Raw genomic sequence first — 15579 nt, forward strand, 5'->3', positions numbered from 1 at the left:
AAGTACTTTCTCAGACAGCTTAGACACACCGTGGCATTTGCTCCTAAGTGTATTCACTGTGTGCTCCTAATGTTGTATACAGTGATGAGGGCTGTACTCTGTGATACACAGGGTTTTACGAAGAATCACAGCTGTGTTTCTTTTCATGGTGGAATGAGAGAGTTTTTAGCATTTGTCTGCAGATCTTTTCATTGTCTTAAATATGACAGCTGTGAGCACCTCTAAGTGTAATCTTTTTGTGGAGCAAAGCAACATATCCAAAAACTAATGATTAGATCCTGTGTCAGGGAAGAATTTTGTTTTCATTAATTTTAACATTAATATAGTGCAAACTGACAGTTCTTCATGTATAACCAAAGTAAGTAAGGAAATTCATAAAGTAAGGAAATTCAGATGGATTCCAAGGATTTTACATGTAGGAAAATCTCATCCAGACTCACCACATAATCCCAGTTTGCAAATTGGAAGTTGGAAGATTCTGTGCAAGCATTCCAGTGTTATAGTATGAACTGTGTGGTACTAATACTATGGCAGTGAGTATTATAACACAGGGATCTTTCCTCTTTTTTTTTTTTTTTCTTTAATCTGTTTTGTTCCCAGCATTTTTACTTAAATTTCCTAAATTACTAATTAATCCTATGTCTAAAAGCAATGTTAGTGCTGTTTCCTTAGTATATTATGTGGATGCAAAGCACTGCTGGCCACTTGGTTTCCTTTCTTCTTAGGCCTTACCTGGTCCTGTAAGTCATTATCGTTTATACCTTGTTAAATACCTTTTTAGTAATTGTTGTTTTTGAGTGTTTGCACACAGGTACTATGTGTGTGTAGGTGTGCATGCACATGTGCGTGCCTTTAGAGAGAGAGACCAGAAAACAGCCTTGGGTATCAGCTACCTTATTTTTGAGACAGGGTCTCTCATTGGCCTGGAACTTAAAAAGTAGGCCAGGTTAGCTGTCCAGCAGTCCTCTGGAATCTGCCTGTCTGTCTCTGCCTCCCAGGCACTGAGGCTGCACGTGCATGCCCAGCTTTATACTTGGGCTCTGGGTTCTAGCTTAGGTCTACATTCTTGCATCTGGTATTTTACCAACTGAGCCACTTCCCCGGCTATCTGCTAACCCCAGATTCACCATTTACCCTGTCCTGGGGCAACTTGGTAGAGGAAAGGGCAAAGCAGACTTTGTGACTTTTGATAGTCACTTGTACTGATGAGATCAGTTATCTGGTTTCAACCAAATTATTAGCCACCTGAATGCCCTGGATTAAAGATTTCTTTTCCTGGCCTGGTGATATGGCTCAGCAGATAAAGACAATACCTAAGACAGACTGGTGATGGAGAGGAACAAGTTGTCCTCTGACCTCCACACCTGTACCATGTTACCTGCATACCAGAAGCACATATACATAAGCAAATGTAATTTTTACATGTTTTAAGATTTCTTGAGGCAGCCAGTAAACCTGCTTTATATATTCAAAAATAGATATAAATATATATATAAATATATAGATAGATATATATCTATATATATAGCTAGATATATATATATTTAATAGAATACCAAATACTTAAAAATATGTATATATTTTACCAATAAATGTCTGCTTTCAATTCTACACTTTCCTATGAAGAATTGTAAACTTTGTGGGGTAATGTCATGAAAGCTAATAACAGTGAAAATGAGATGAGAAGGGGAAACGCTGTGTAGAGACTGGGAACAACTCCACAGGCATTCGGGGGCTGTTTTCCAGATGTATTCCGAAGGAAGTGACATTGTACCTCAGAGTAATGAGACGGCACTGCACTACTTTAAGAAAGCTGCTGACATGGTAAGACTTCCCAACCTGTGTGCTGTTACTAGTGTTCACTGTTGGATGTGTTGAAGGATTATTCGTGACCAGCTGGGTGAATGTTAGCTTAGTGTTTCCTACTCAGAAGAGTACTAGTTCTTCGCCATGAAATAGGGAGTCACATAACCTACCTCAGCTGTGCTATAATCTAGAGTTTAAAAGCATCCGTAATCTAGTTCTATTAGTAACCATGACACACAACTTGGGCTTTCTTTGACCCAGAAAAAAAAATGCATATAGGATACTTAAAACCTGTATGCTTCCTGAGTATTTACTGACCTCTGTCCAACTATAGATTACTGTGCATCACAGTGTTACTTGAGTATTTTCCAGAAACGGTGTGATACATCGTTTTAAGATGTCATCTATCCCTCTGAGTTTGAGCAGATTCTAGGATTTTCTGTTCTGCACCTCGAAATTCTTTGCTCTGTGTCACTGCATTAATCTTAAGGATCATTACCTCCAGGTAGCATTGCTGCTGTTACCATGTGACTGCTGACTCTGCCCCACGGCGTTGTCCCTCCCTCTTCCATAGGCAGGAAACCACCAACGCATAAATACCCCACATGGAACTGCTTTTAATTTTAGTGAAGTGGTGTTAGTCACATTTGTGTCATAAATTCATGGTACCAATGGTCAGAAGTCAGGTCACAAGAATTGATCTTAAAGGCAGTTAATGTTTTAATCTTTGAAAGCAAATTACTCACAGCCTGTTGGTGTCTAAAAGTCAAGTTATGTTTAATATGATTAGAAAGAAAACGTTTGTCTTTATTTGGAAACTAATGCAGACATATTTTAGTATCCTTCAGACTATTTCTTTTGTAGTCATTTTTCCTCCCCCTGTGTTTTAATGAGCTCTTATCACTGTTGTCTCATTTCTCTGGTTTACAGGGCAACCCAGTGGGACAGAGCGGGCTTGGAATGGCCTATCTCTATGGAAGAGGAGTTCAAGTTGTAAGTGTGCATGTGCGGTGTAGCATGCTGGCTTTAGGAAGCAGTCAGCCAGGGCTGGTGGGAGATAGTCCTAGACTAGCTCTCCATCCAGCCTGGTGGAGCCATCCCATTGCAGTAAGCCCTTCCCTGCTGTCTCTTGAGCTGGCTTGTTCCTCACACCTCACCGAACTATGTCCTTGGGCCAGCTCCATCTCTGGCCCATCCAAGGGGTAGAATTCTTTCTCAGTTTGTATGTGTGCTTTCCCCACTCTGTCCTTTTCCCATTTCTCCAGGACTTTCTTCCTTGTCTGCTTATTTACTCAAGCCTAGGAAAGCTTCCAAGTCTCTTCCGTGTAGGAAAGAGAAGCTTTCCCTTCTACCCTTTGCTCCTTCCAGCTTCTGCCTCTCTTCTCTCCAGTCCTTCGCTGAAAGCCCAGTGTCTCTTAAGAAAGAGTTTAATAAGCCACCTTAGTTCTTAGTTGTCAGGTTTCTGTCTCATAGCCAGGTCACCAGTAACCTCCTAAATGCCAGCGGCGTTGTGTGTGCAAGCACTTGCTTGTCCTTGGCCCTCATCTCAGGGTAGATGCCACTGAATTGTGATGTTATTCCAAGCAACATACATTATTGTGTCTGAAACTAAGGATTGGGTTTAAAAATCTTATCTATAGTTATTTTCTAACATAAAAGGCAGTGATACCTTTGACTCCTGATAATTAAGCTACCAAAATTCAGAGTGTTTGGTGCTTTCTTACCATTTGACATCTCCTTCTACAGAATTATGACCTGGCACTCAAGTATTTCCAGAAAGCTGCTGAGCAAGGCTGGGTGGATGGGCAGCTGCAGCTCGGCTCTATGTACTACAGTAGGTATCCAGGGTGAATGACAGATGGAACAGGCTCAACTGGTCTCCACCAGATGGCGCTAAGATAAAGAACGGGAGTAGTCAGTTCTGGGGAATTCATACTCTACTAATTCAATTACTTATGCATCTCATTTCTTGTTATCATTTATATTAATCTGCATTAGTGAGATTGACAGGTTTTACTGGGTAAGAACTCTGACTTCCACTAGTTTCATTCCTCTTGAAGTTTCTCTGGTGCTTAACTAAACCCTGTTTAAGACTGCTCACCTTTCATTTGTTTTTATTTTTCTTACAGATGGCATTGGAGTCAAGAGAGATTACAAGCAGGCCTTGAAGTATTTTAATTTAGCTTCTCAAGGAGGCCATATCTTGGCTTTCTATAACCTAGCGCAGATGCACGCCAGCGGCACAGGGGTGATGCGGTCCTGCCACACCGCCGTGGAGGTGAGGCTGTTCTGTAGCTTATCTGTAGGAATGGGTTTACCTATGGAAAGGCCTGCCCTTTGCATTCCAGTTCCCCTGACCTGATTCCTTCTGTGGTAGAAGCTGACTCCGCTCACTAGCCTTGACACAGAGGGAAGAAACTGGAGATCTATGCTTAACTTCTCTCCTTATCTGTTTGTTCCTGTAAGAAACAGTGTTGGCAGGGACAGTATAGATGATGCATAGTATCAAGAGAGTGCGTTGAAGGAGGTATGAGAAGGGCAAGCCAGCACCTCCTAACTGGGACTGTTTCCCCTTAGCTCTCATGCCTGTCATTGGAGGGACACTGATAAGTCCTCACTTGTAAAATGGGATTTTTAATAGGCCTCACCTCATGAACAGTTCCTCAGGTAGGAGAATGTGGGGATACCTGTAACACACAGATGTCACTAGAGCAGCCCTGGCTGTAGTAAATAGTATGTAGGTTGCTGTTCTTTTTACTGTGTGTTTGCCTCTAAAGAGTAAGAAAAGCCAGCTACCAGCAGTTCATGGAGCAGACTTAGTAATCCGCCCTAGCCGGGGTGCAGAGGTTGTTTTCCAGCCATACATGCTGTTTTCCACTTTGCACAGTTGTTTAAGAATGTGTGTGAGCGCGGCCGCTGGTCAGAGAGGCTGATGACTGCCTACAACAGCTATAAGGACGAGGACTACAATGCTGCAGTGGTCCAGTACCTCCTGCTGGCTGAGCAGGGCTACGAGGTGGCACAGAGCAACGCAGCCTTCATCCTTGACCAGAGTAAGTCCACGGTAGTCCTGTCGCAGCTTTAATCACATTTAGCAATATATTTCAAAATGAAGTGAATACCAAACCCCCCTTTCCCCATCCCTAGTCCCTAGACTTGTCTCAACTTCTGGGCTAAAACCTGCTCCAGGAAGTAGTCGTCCTGGCCCAGTGATTCCTTCACACCCGTGTCTTCTAACACTGTGTACTTCCCAGACTGCCGTAATTTAGTGTTTGCTGTGTTCTACCTTAACTTACAAATGAAAGCACTTGGCTTCTGTTTCATATCTCCCCTGTAGGAGAAGCAACCATTGTAGGTGAGAATGAGACCTACCCCAGAGCTTTGCTGCATTGGAATAGGGCCGCCTCCCAAGGTGAGTGGCTAATCGTCAGAATGAGTCTTACCCAGAATTCTCACGGTGTTGGTTTCCGTCTCTCATGGGCATCATCAGACACTGCTGCTTACCTTGTGATCATTCTTCGTTCTTAGGCCAGTGGTTGAAGTACCTGTACGTGATAGGTGTTCCATCTTAGGCCAGTGGTTGAAGTACCTGCACGTGATAGGTGTTTCCATCACCATTTGGTTTTTAGCTTCAGGCCAGTAGACTGTATTAATTGATAACTGAGGAATGTGTATAGAACACCAGCCTGAAATGGAAAAGAGCTCTTAACTTTCGTTACTCCTTTTCTTTAATGTATTTTTCTCACATGCGCCTCTGCACATTAGGCTCCTGCTCCAGTGTGCGCAGTGCTCAACCTGAGTAGTGCTTTACACTGAATGACATAGGTGGCATTAGTCAGGCATTAGAGACCGGACTTCTCTATGCCTGTCATACGCTTTCTGAAAAGAGATAATGTCTACCCTAAATGTTTACTGACATTAAAACTTGACTCAAGAATCCTTTTAAGGTTTTTCTACTACAAATGAAAATTCTGTGTTATATACGCATGTTTTAAAGATAACTTTTAATTTCTTTTAAGCACACTTTCTCAGCAGTTTTGAGTTTATTTTTTATTTTATTTTAGGTTATACTGTGGCTAGAATTAAACTTGGAGACTACCATTTCTATGGCTTTGGCACTGACGTGGATTACGAGACTGCATTTATTCATTACCGCCTGGCTTCTGAGCAGCAACACAGTGCCCAAGCTATGTTTAACCTGGGGTACATGCATGAGAAGGGCCTAGGCATTAAACAGGTGAGTGTGCCATCAAGGCTGGCATGAGTAGCAAGAGGAGAAGCCTGCACTGGAATGAAGCAGTGCTTCTGGAATTTGGTTAGACTTGAGGCTAGGAAGAGAAGCGGGTCTCTGGTATGTCGGGACTGTCCCTGCACCTCCTTTCCAGCACACATGTGAGTGTGAGCTTCTCTATTCTGGGTGGCACTGCCCTGTTGAAAGCCTCTTTTTTCAGAAACTATCCGCACTTAGTCAGCACAGCTGCCTCTGAATCATTTTGAAATGGATTAAAATCTTTTCTACTGATGAACTGCTCTCTGATCTTCGTCTTCCTAATGAAATCTAAACCATTTCTTTAAAATGATTCTAAGTTTTTGCCCTGTCTACCCCAAAAGGATTCAGAGAAAGTATTACTACTAGTATGCTTTGTAATAAAGACTACGATAAAAGAGTATTCCAGAAGGGAAGCAGGGTTCAGCTTTTGGTTGGTTGGTTGGTTGGTTGGTTGGTTGGTTGGTTGGTTGGTTTTTGAGACAGGGTTTCTCTGTGTAGCCCTGGCTGTCCTGGAAGTCACTCTGTAGACCAGGCTGGCCTCGAACTCAGAAATCTGCCTGCCTCTGCCTCTGGGATTAAAGGCGTGCACCACCACCGCCCAGCTGGGGTTCAGCTTTTGAAAATAAGTGATTGAATACAAACCTCACAGTGACTCCATAGCATGGCATGACTTAGTGTCATAGACACCCTTTCCATTCTTTCCTACTTTGTAAATGAAGTAAACATTCTTCCTACCACAAGCTAATCAGTACCACTGGACATGCTGGCACACACTGTAACGCCAGCCAGGGTAGAGGCAAGGGGATCGGATCAAGGTCTTCCTCAACTATCCAGGTCATTCAGAGCTTGTCTGGGCTAAATGAGGCCCTGTCTCAGAACAACAGTAACAACAAAATTCAGTTCAACACCGTGTAAATTGCTACCAAAGTGTGAAGATTTTTGGTGATTAGAAAACGTAACTCAGGATGTGGTTGATATGGCTTAATTACCCTATTAAGTCATTCACAGCACAGAGTCTATGGTAGCACATTAAGTTGGAGCCACAGTCTCGAAAGATTCCGAAAAAAAAAAAAAGTTTATGTATTTTTAATTGGGTATTAACTATTAATTGGGTAACTTACTATTAATTGAAAGTGCTTTTCTCTTTAACAAATGACACATGTGAGGACTGGGGATGAGGACTAACTGAAAGTAACTATTTCTGTTTAATCTGTGTGAAGGAGGTAACTTGTGGTGCCCCTCTTCCTTTGCCATGTGTCATAGCATTCTGTCCTATAAGTTTGGTTTTCTTCAGAGCTCCCAGGATCCTGTCTTGCCATTCTGAATTCCGAACCTGCCAACCTGGGGCAGAATTGGTTATCTCTTAAGTCACCCTTTTCAGATTCATGGAAGCAGGACTGTGGCAGTTTGTGTCAGCACAGGAGCCTGCTCTGAAAACAACATAGCAAGATGCCAGCCTAGACAGATCTCTGAGGTTTTCCCACCCCAGACAGTACAACTGCAGCCCTCCTTTACAAACATGGGTTACCATGTGCACAGGCTTGGCCTCGGGTACTCGGTCTTAGAAAAACACATAGTAGAAGTTGAGAGATCCTCGAATAGATCTCCATACTGCTCCAGAACAGGACCAGCTGCAGATTCGTGACTGTCCTACACAGTGTGGGACCATAGCTGCTTACACTGACTAAAATCAGCTTGAAACTTAAGAGACCCTTCGTGGAAATCTCCAGATCAGTAATATGATGTGTTAGGCATGTGGCTGAATCCAGTGTGTCCACACATAAAATCTGAGGTTGTATTAGAGGAAATGAGTTACATTTTCCAATTTCTGATTTTAAATTTTCAAAACCATTTAATTAGATAAAGAAATTTTACCTGGATAAAGCTTGAGGTTTTCCTTTAGGTAACAGCCATTAATTTTAAGTAGAATCTTGAAAGGTTAAGACAAATTTTTCTGAAATATTTCCTTTGCTTTCTGTCCTCTAGGATATTCACCTTGCAAAACGCTTTTATGACATGGCAGCCGAAGCTAGCCCAGATGCACAAGTACCCGTGTTCCTCGCACTCTGCAAACTAGGTGTCGTCTACTTCTTACAATACATACGGGAAGCAAGCGTAAGTGAGCGGGGCCTCTTAGTTAACATATACAAATCATGTCACTTTCTCAGGCCTGGAGATTAAAAGTTGGAGGCACAGGGTCTGTCTTCCCAGGTAAAGGGCAAATGGATTCCTCAGGGGGTAAGTGGCAGAGCAGGCAGGAGCACAGTTTTCAGGTGGCATTTCTCAGAGCTCTTACCTCAAAGCACATGTCATTGGTGCAGGTGTTTTCTGGTTCAGGGAAAACAGACACTCTGCTTAAATAGGCTGTTGGAACCTAAAGAGGAGGTGGGTTACCTGTTCCCTTCAAAGCTCTAGAAACAAAACTTACATGTAAGTGCCCTTGGGTTCTGCCACTTAGATTTTGCTCCTGTGTCCATATTCTCTGGTAGTGGATTAACTGGGGCAGCATTTTGTTCCATAAACACTATGATGCTCGGAGCCCTTGTTGGAGCCATTAACCTTTAGTTTATTCTACACTATGAAACCCATCTTCAGGGTCAAGTGGTCCTTATGCAGAATTAAAAGTAAGCAATGCTTCTTCCACACTAACAGAACAATGGACTTCTCTCCCTTTGCCACCTTAACCACACTTTTGAGATGCTCCACACAGATTCCTAGAACCCAGGATACCTTAGATTCTTACGTGTGTATAATAATGTCAGTTGTTTCAGTTCCTTGGTAGCATGAGCCAGTGTGCTGTACTTTCTGCCAAAATATACTAAGCAGCTGACAGTGAGGGCTAGGTTGAAGTGTGGGGACAGAGTAGCCCCTGGTCTGTGCTGGGTCTCATACCCAGCCAACAGGAGGCAGCTCTCAGATTCTGCAGGGCTGTCCCAGACCCTTGTCCCCCACACTTTTCTTCAATGAGTGCAGTCTAGGATGCAGGATGTCAGCATACCATGGAGAAGATGCTTTTGCTGGTTTTGTTTGTTTGTTTGTTTGTTTTTAATACAGATCTACAAAGAGGACAGTAGAATTCTCCAGCTGAAACAAAAAAAAAAAAAAAAGAACAAAGCAATCACAGTCCATAAAAAAATACAAGAGAAATAAGTATTGATGAGAAGTCAGACTGGATAAAAAGATACAACATTCCCTAGGAACACAATAGTTTCCTAGAATTTTTTTTCGTACAAAATTTAGCACCTGTGCCTACAAATGTGTATTATCTTCAAGCATAATTTTACAAAGTCTCATAGACTAGGAATGTAACTTGTAAGTTCAAGTTTATGTGTAAAATGGTGCGCGCTTTACGTAAAAACAACCAAAAAGAGGTATTTGTTCATCAAGTGGACACCTGGTTCTGTAGCCGTCAGTTACACGGGAGAAACACAGGTGGCTGTGAGGAGCACAGGCCGCTCATCTGGCCTGCTGTCGCTGCGGACAGGTCAGAGGTGTCCCAGGACTCAGATCTGGGGGGTCCTTTTGTCCTGGTGATCCTTTCAAATGTCTACTAGAAAAGTAATCGCTGAAAATTGCCACATTAGATTTTTGATGGAAAGAGTGGTTGGACATCTGATGTTGTCAGCTGTTAGGAAACACTAGCGTAGTTCTTGAGACACACCCTTCTGGGTGTCAGTTGAAGAAGGGTTTAAAAACCATTGCAGTGTCCTAGAATCCAGTTCTTCCAAGTCTCGTGCTATGTCTACTGTTAAGTAACTACTTTCAGAGTGACATTGAAGTGCTAATGCTTTTTGTGTTGTTCTCATTAAGATTCGAGATCTGTTCACGCAACTGGATATGGACCAGCTTTTGGGACCCGAGTGGGACCTTTACCTCATGACCATCATTGCACTGCTGTTGGGTACAGTCATAGCTTACAGGCAGCGACAGCACCAGGACATACCAGTTCCCAGGCCTCCAGGGCCACGGCCGGCTCCTCCCCAGCAAGAAGGACCACCAGAGCAGCAGCCACCACAGTAGCAGCCGCGCACTCACCTGGGCCCCGTGACCACTAGGGAGCTGCTTGCTGAGAACACTTGTATTTGATGTAGGGCTCTGGACGGTGGCCACCACCTGGAAGAGGCATGAAGAAGTGTTGGATCCCAGAAGCTGCTTAGAACCTGCTGCCTTCCTTTTCAGGGATGAGTAGCTCTCGCCAGAGCTACAGTGAATGTTTGTTTCAGTGCCATAAGGAATGACAACTCTCAGTGGCTTTCCTCTTTTCCTTCTTTTTCTTTGTTCCTTCTGCAAACACACACAAGACACTCGTCATGTCTACTGTACCCACTGTCTTTCCTGAGAGACCTTTTGTCATCCTGTCGATGTGCATAATTTCTTACATGTCTTCTAAGGTCCTGAGCATTGACAACCTGGGAAAACCCAGTTAGTTGCAAGTTTAACCCTAAAAACATTGCTTAAGTCTGGAGAATAGAACTTGCCTTTAAGTCAAAAGCAAAACAAGCCAAGCAGGACGTCTTCAGGGTGTTTGGGAAATGCAGTAACTGGGAAATTTTACCAGTCTACATGCAAGTTCATGTGGTTGGCACTCATATTAAAAGGGATTATTGAGTGGATTCCTGTACTGTTACTGTGACCCTTAATAGCAAACTTCTTTTCCTCGAAGACTGAAAGGCTTTGCTAAAGAATTCTTTGTGACCATCACTTCCTTGCAGTGGAGTAGAAGTAAAACTCAGTGAACTGACTCTTTCTCTCATGTAGGACTTTGCCCCAACTGCTCGTGTGATTTGTGTGTTGGTTTGAGTGTACAGAGCCCTAGTCCAGACGCCAGAGGATGAACTAAGTGGAGAAATCAGAAACCAGCCTTAACCGACTTGAGGTGGGATCTGAGACACACCCTCCCGCAGGTTGATGTGTTTCTTCCTGGGCTTCATTTTACTTTGCATTTCTTATGGCACAGAGAACAGACAACCCTCTGAAAATCTTCAAATATGAAATACTATTGTCAAGATATGGCAGGTAGTGACTTCCTTTGTAATACTAAAACTCAGATAATTGAAGATGGCTTAGACCCAATGCATGGCATAAACAAAGGCCTGGGTGCACTGTTGTTATGCCGTGGTAGCTGTTTATGTTTGACGGTTCCATGTGGCTGTAGAAAGTCAGCCACTGCAGAGCTGTCATGTTATCACCCTTCTGTTGTAAACCTTAGGAGAGTAAAGCTGTTCCACTCAGCAGTGCCTGCTTCAATAAGATGCAAAAACAACAGAAACTGAGAGCTTTGCATAATCACCCTATGAAAGAACTAAAGCCCAAGCTGAATCTGTGGTTTGTGTAATCATCACAGGGGAGCATTGAGCAGCCAGCACCTCACGAGCTCATGCCCTGTTCATTGTCACCGTTAATCTCTGTCTGCAATGAAACTTGAGTTGATCACTTGTGGAGTTTGGAAAGCATTGAGTTTGAGGGTTGGGATTGTAATCAGAATTCAATTTAGTTCATCTATACTGAAAATGAAGGCTCTCAATGTGAAGTTGTGTACGTTTGTGCATGCTTACAGTATTAGGGGAAACCCAGTAAGCAAATTTTCCTTGAAGATATTTGCCTCCAATTTGAAGACGTGACCACAGAGAGGCAGATCTTTGAGAGGCAGCCAGCATTCCTCTCAAGCATGTAACGTTGCTTTGGGCAGCACTTGTAAATAGTAAGGCGTATTTGGTGTCTTGTGCTTAAAGACTAGATTGTGGGTGGTGCAGCACGCAGGGTCTTTCACCGCTGCCTCTTCTCCCAGCCCCAACCTCGGCCCAGTAAGTGAAATCTATGGTCCCAGCGCTGTTCCTTTAGAAAGCAGGTTTTACATTATTTACAGGGTCTGGGCACAGTGGTGTGTACCTGTAGCCCCCTGTCACTGGGGGCGGAGGAAGATCACATTAGGCTAGGAGTTGAAGACCAGCTTTGAAACACAATAAGACCCAGCCTCTAAATATAAGTAAATAAAAAGATGGGAAACTAAGATGCCAGTGGCTCCGATGGCTTTCCTGTACCATCCACCTCAAGCCTCCTGGACAGCAGCATTTTTGCATCCATCTTTTCTTCGCACAGAGAGTACTTGGAGAAAATATTTCTTAAAATAGCATACACTACCTAAGGCTGGACGGGACAGTCTAGGTTTGTTCTTCATGTGGCAGACTTGCCCCTTGCTGTCCTTTTTACTGTCACTACTGTAGATGCCCTTCCCTTGGCTTGTTACCTTCTGTTCCCAGCCTGGGTTGTCTGCTACCAGAAACCTGGAGAGCGTGTCCAAAATAATTCAGTTCTTACCACTTCTTTCATAGATGGTCTCAAACTGCTTTGCTCCTGTTCTCTGTTCATGGGACATAGTACCTAAGCAAATAGGAATTGGGTTCGGTGTTTCTCTTAAAAATAATGAACAGTACTTACTAATGGCATCCATTTGAATAAAGTGGCAATAAAGCTAGTTAATGTCAGTGACATTACGCCAACTCCAGGGTTTGGGAGTTTTAGCATTAGGATTTTAGGTTTCCCAGATAGAGCATGGCTTCCTTCCTCTCCGTTCATCCCTGCTGCCTTCTGTGGTCTGTCTTGCAGCCTACAAAGGCTCTCTGTTCAGCCTCTGTTCTCCTGTGTACCTGCCCCACTGGGCAACCAGCTGTTTCAGAGTCGAAAGACTGCAAGTCTTACTTCTGTGGTAGTGTACAAAGGTGGAGTTTTGTTTTTGAAGTTTTTGTTTCTGATTTCTGGGTTTTCTTAGTTACTAGCCAATAATACAGAAAAAGGTCGAACAGGGGCTTTTCATTTTTTTTTTCAAATTCATGAATAGCTAAACTAGATTAATGTAAAAGTACAAGTCCTAAATCTTGATGTTCCTGAAGGTTTGTAATTCTTCTGAAAATATCTATAGATTAATTTCTGAACATTTGTATCACTCACCATCTCGACCATGGAGAAGCATTGGAAACCTCCAGGGATCTGGTGAGGAGCCACTGGCTGGGGGTTCGATACACAGAATTTGATTTGGTTTGGCTGGTTGGTTGGGTTCTCTGTCTTTCTCTCTTTTGCTCCTCGTGTTTGCTCTCTAGTGCTTGGGAGCAGGCATGTAGACCTCCAAATGCAGACCTCAACTCACGTGTGTGGCATTTGTACCAGGGTCTAATCACATCTGCGAAACTTTCCTCTCCAGGGGTTTGCACTAACACCTCACATGGATATTTCAAAACAAGATGCTTCTAGTGATCCCCCCCCCCGCCACCCCCGCCGCCACCCCGTGCCAAGAAGAGCAGGCTTATATTTACTTCAGGAACAGCTGGTATTTGAAAATGATTCTAAAGTATGTTATACTATATTTTGGCCCTGGGATAATGCAAGAAATAACCAGAGCAAAAAAAAAAAAAAAAAAAAAAAACCTTATGCAAAAAAATATTTTCATCAGTTATTGCTCAAATAAGAGAGAAACTATTTCTGGATGCTATATAGTCAGGTTTTTAAATGGGTAGTGTTCTTTGAAAAAGGAAGCTAAGTGTGTCTTCACCCACTAAGGATTTCAAGAAAATTTGAAATAATCCCATATACCAATGATTTATATCTTAAAGAAACTGTTTACACATTAAAAAGCCGATTTTGTATGCATATGAAGGGTCCTGTGGTTATGTGCAGGGAGCCATTCAGATGTTCTTTCTTTACTATTTATTGATGAACGATCTGACACTATTTCTCTTTTATTTAAAAACAATGTTGATATGATCAAAGTATGACCACTATAAATGTTGAGGGTCGTGTTTATAAAGAGCATAAACTGACGTCGTGAAGGAACATCATACTAGACTTTTTGTAAATTTATTTTATATTTAATGGAATGCAGTATAACGGCTGGTGAAGTGTATTATAATTGTGTAAACAAATCCTGTTAATAGAGAGATGTACAGATTCATTTTGTACTGTATCTTGAAACTTGTGAAATAAAGATCCCATCTCTGGTTATCTGTCTATGGTAGTGTGCCACACCCAAAGGCCTTCATATTCAGACTTTGCTTTTTATCTGAAGATTCAACATTTTAGTGAACCTTTTTTGAAATACAGAAATGAAATTCTAGAATGCATTCATCTGTGGAAATTTGAATCTGTCTTTCATTTTTAGTATCTGTCAATCAGATTCCCATGAATTAATTGAACATTGTTCTGGGGAGGATATGAATTTATCAGGAAGTGGTAACTATTTGTAGAATCTGGTGTTTGACCTCAATCTGCCTAAGATGTATGGAGTAAACACACCTCTATTTACACTGGTTATAGTATAAACTTACCAAAGTATGTCTGCATGCCCATCCCCAGTTTTTAAGAGGGCTTGCAGAGACAGAAACAGCACAATAAAACCAACTTAAGATCTAAATAAATGAGACAGAAGAACAGCCTTAGCTGAGAGTAAGCGTCGTGCACACTGTTCTAGCTGGGGTAGGGCGTGCGGCAGTGGGAGAGGGCTTACTACGGAAGTATGAGAAGCTTAGGGTTCCATCCTTAGGAAGAAAGCAAGCAAGCCGGAAGAGAGTCATAGGTTTGTCCTTCAGCACCCTAGCAGACAACTCAGAGGTGATAAAAGCAAAGTGGCCCAGCTTAGCAACATCAGATCCTTGGGTAAGAAGTCCGGATAATACAGACTGCCACAAATAAAAGTTTGGGTCACAATTGTTACTCCAAGGAACACAGATTCCTAAGATGGCCTTGGCTAAAGTAAAAGTAAAGATAGAGACATCCAAGTGACGACCTCTGAAGTCTGCCTGGAAGTAGGCATGGTGGCTGTACGACAGTGAAGCCCTCAGTCTTTGTTGGTTATCACAGCCCCTGCCCTTTAGCTTCCTTATAAAATACATTGGATACACTACCTTGGGAACTTGCTGATGCTGAGCTATGGAGTTGAGAGTTTATCCGTCTGCATTTCCCAGACTCGTTGACTATGACCTTGCCCACTGTATCTTCTCTCTGAGTGCACGAACTACATACAATTCAAAAAAATAGAAACCATTTCATAGTAGAAACTATGAAAAACATGCAGAAGGAAACATTTTCTATTTCCCAGGAAATAGAATTTAAAAACAAAACAACAGAAAAACACTTTAGAACCCAGTAGTCCAAGGAGATGTGTTCCTGGACCAGCTACAACTTAGAAAGCAGATTGAACGTAAGTGGATCCTGAAAATTCTACCAAACTGATAATAGGTGAATAATGTCCCATTTTGGACAAAACCAACTTTTCTAAGGCCAAGTTGTTATTCTCTGGATTCATTTCATTGAAACACAATATGGTGATGCATGCCTTTAATCCTTGCCCTCAGAGGCAGGAGGAACTCTATGAGTTCAAGGCCAGCCTGGTCTACATAGCAAGTTCCAGGACAGCCAAGACTTCAATGAGCAGTCTCAAAAATGAAGAAGGAAGAGAGGAAGGGAAGGAAGGAAGGAAGGAAGGAAGGAAGGAAGGAGGGAGGGAGGGAGGG

At 42.6% G+C, this 15579-nt stretch overlaps 1 protein-coding gene across 1 annotated transcript in view; it reads left to right on the forward strand.

The window, feature by feature from the left end:
* Positions 1-12483, forward strand: part of Sel1l (SEL1L adaptor subunit of SYVN1 ubiquitin ligase) — a 42495-nt gene extending 30012 nt beyond the window's left edge. Inside the window, exons 13-21 of the mRNA XM_076921472.1 lie at positions 1747-1824; positions 2737-2799; positions 3553-3640; positions 3936-4084; positions 4694-4859; positions 5144-5218; positions 5871-6043; positions 8063-8191; positions 9887-12483. Coding sequence (XP_076777587.1) covers positions 1747-1824; positions 2737-2799; positions 3553-3640; positions 3936-4084; positions 4694-4859; positions 5144-5218; positions 5871-6043; positions 8063-8191; positions 9887-10096 — 1131 coding nt within the window. The 3' untranslated portion in view covers positions 10097-12483. The remainder of the gene's footprint in view (positions 1-1746; positions 1825-2736; positions 2800-3552; positions 3641-3935; positions 4085-4693; positions 4860-5143; positions 5219-5870; positions 6044-8062; positions 8192-9886) is intronic.
* The last annotated feature ends 3096 nt before the right edge of the window (positions 12484-15579 follow it).

The sequence above is a fragment of the Arvicanthis niloticus genome, chromosome 23 (assembly GCF_011762505.2).
Source record: "Arvicanthis niloticus isolate mArvNil1 chromosome 23, mArvNil1.pat.X, whole genome shotgun sequence".
Lineage (NCBI taxonomy): Eukaryota > Metazoa > Chordata > Mammalia > Rodentia > Muridae > Arvicanthis > Arvicanthis niloticus.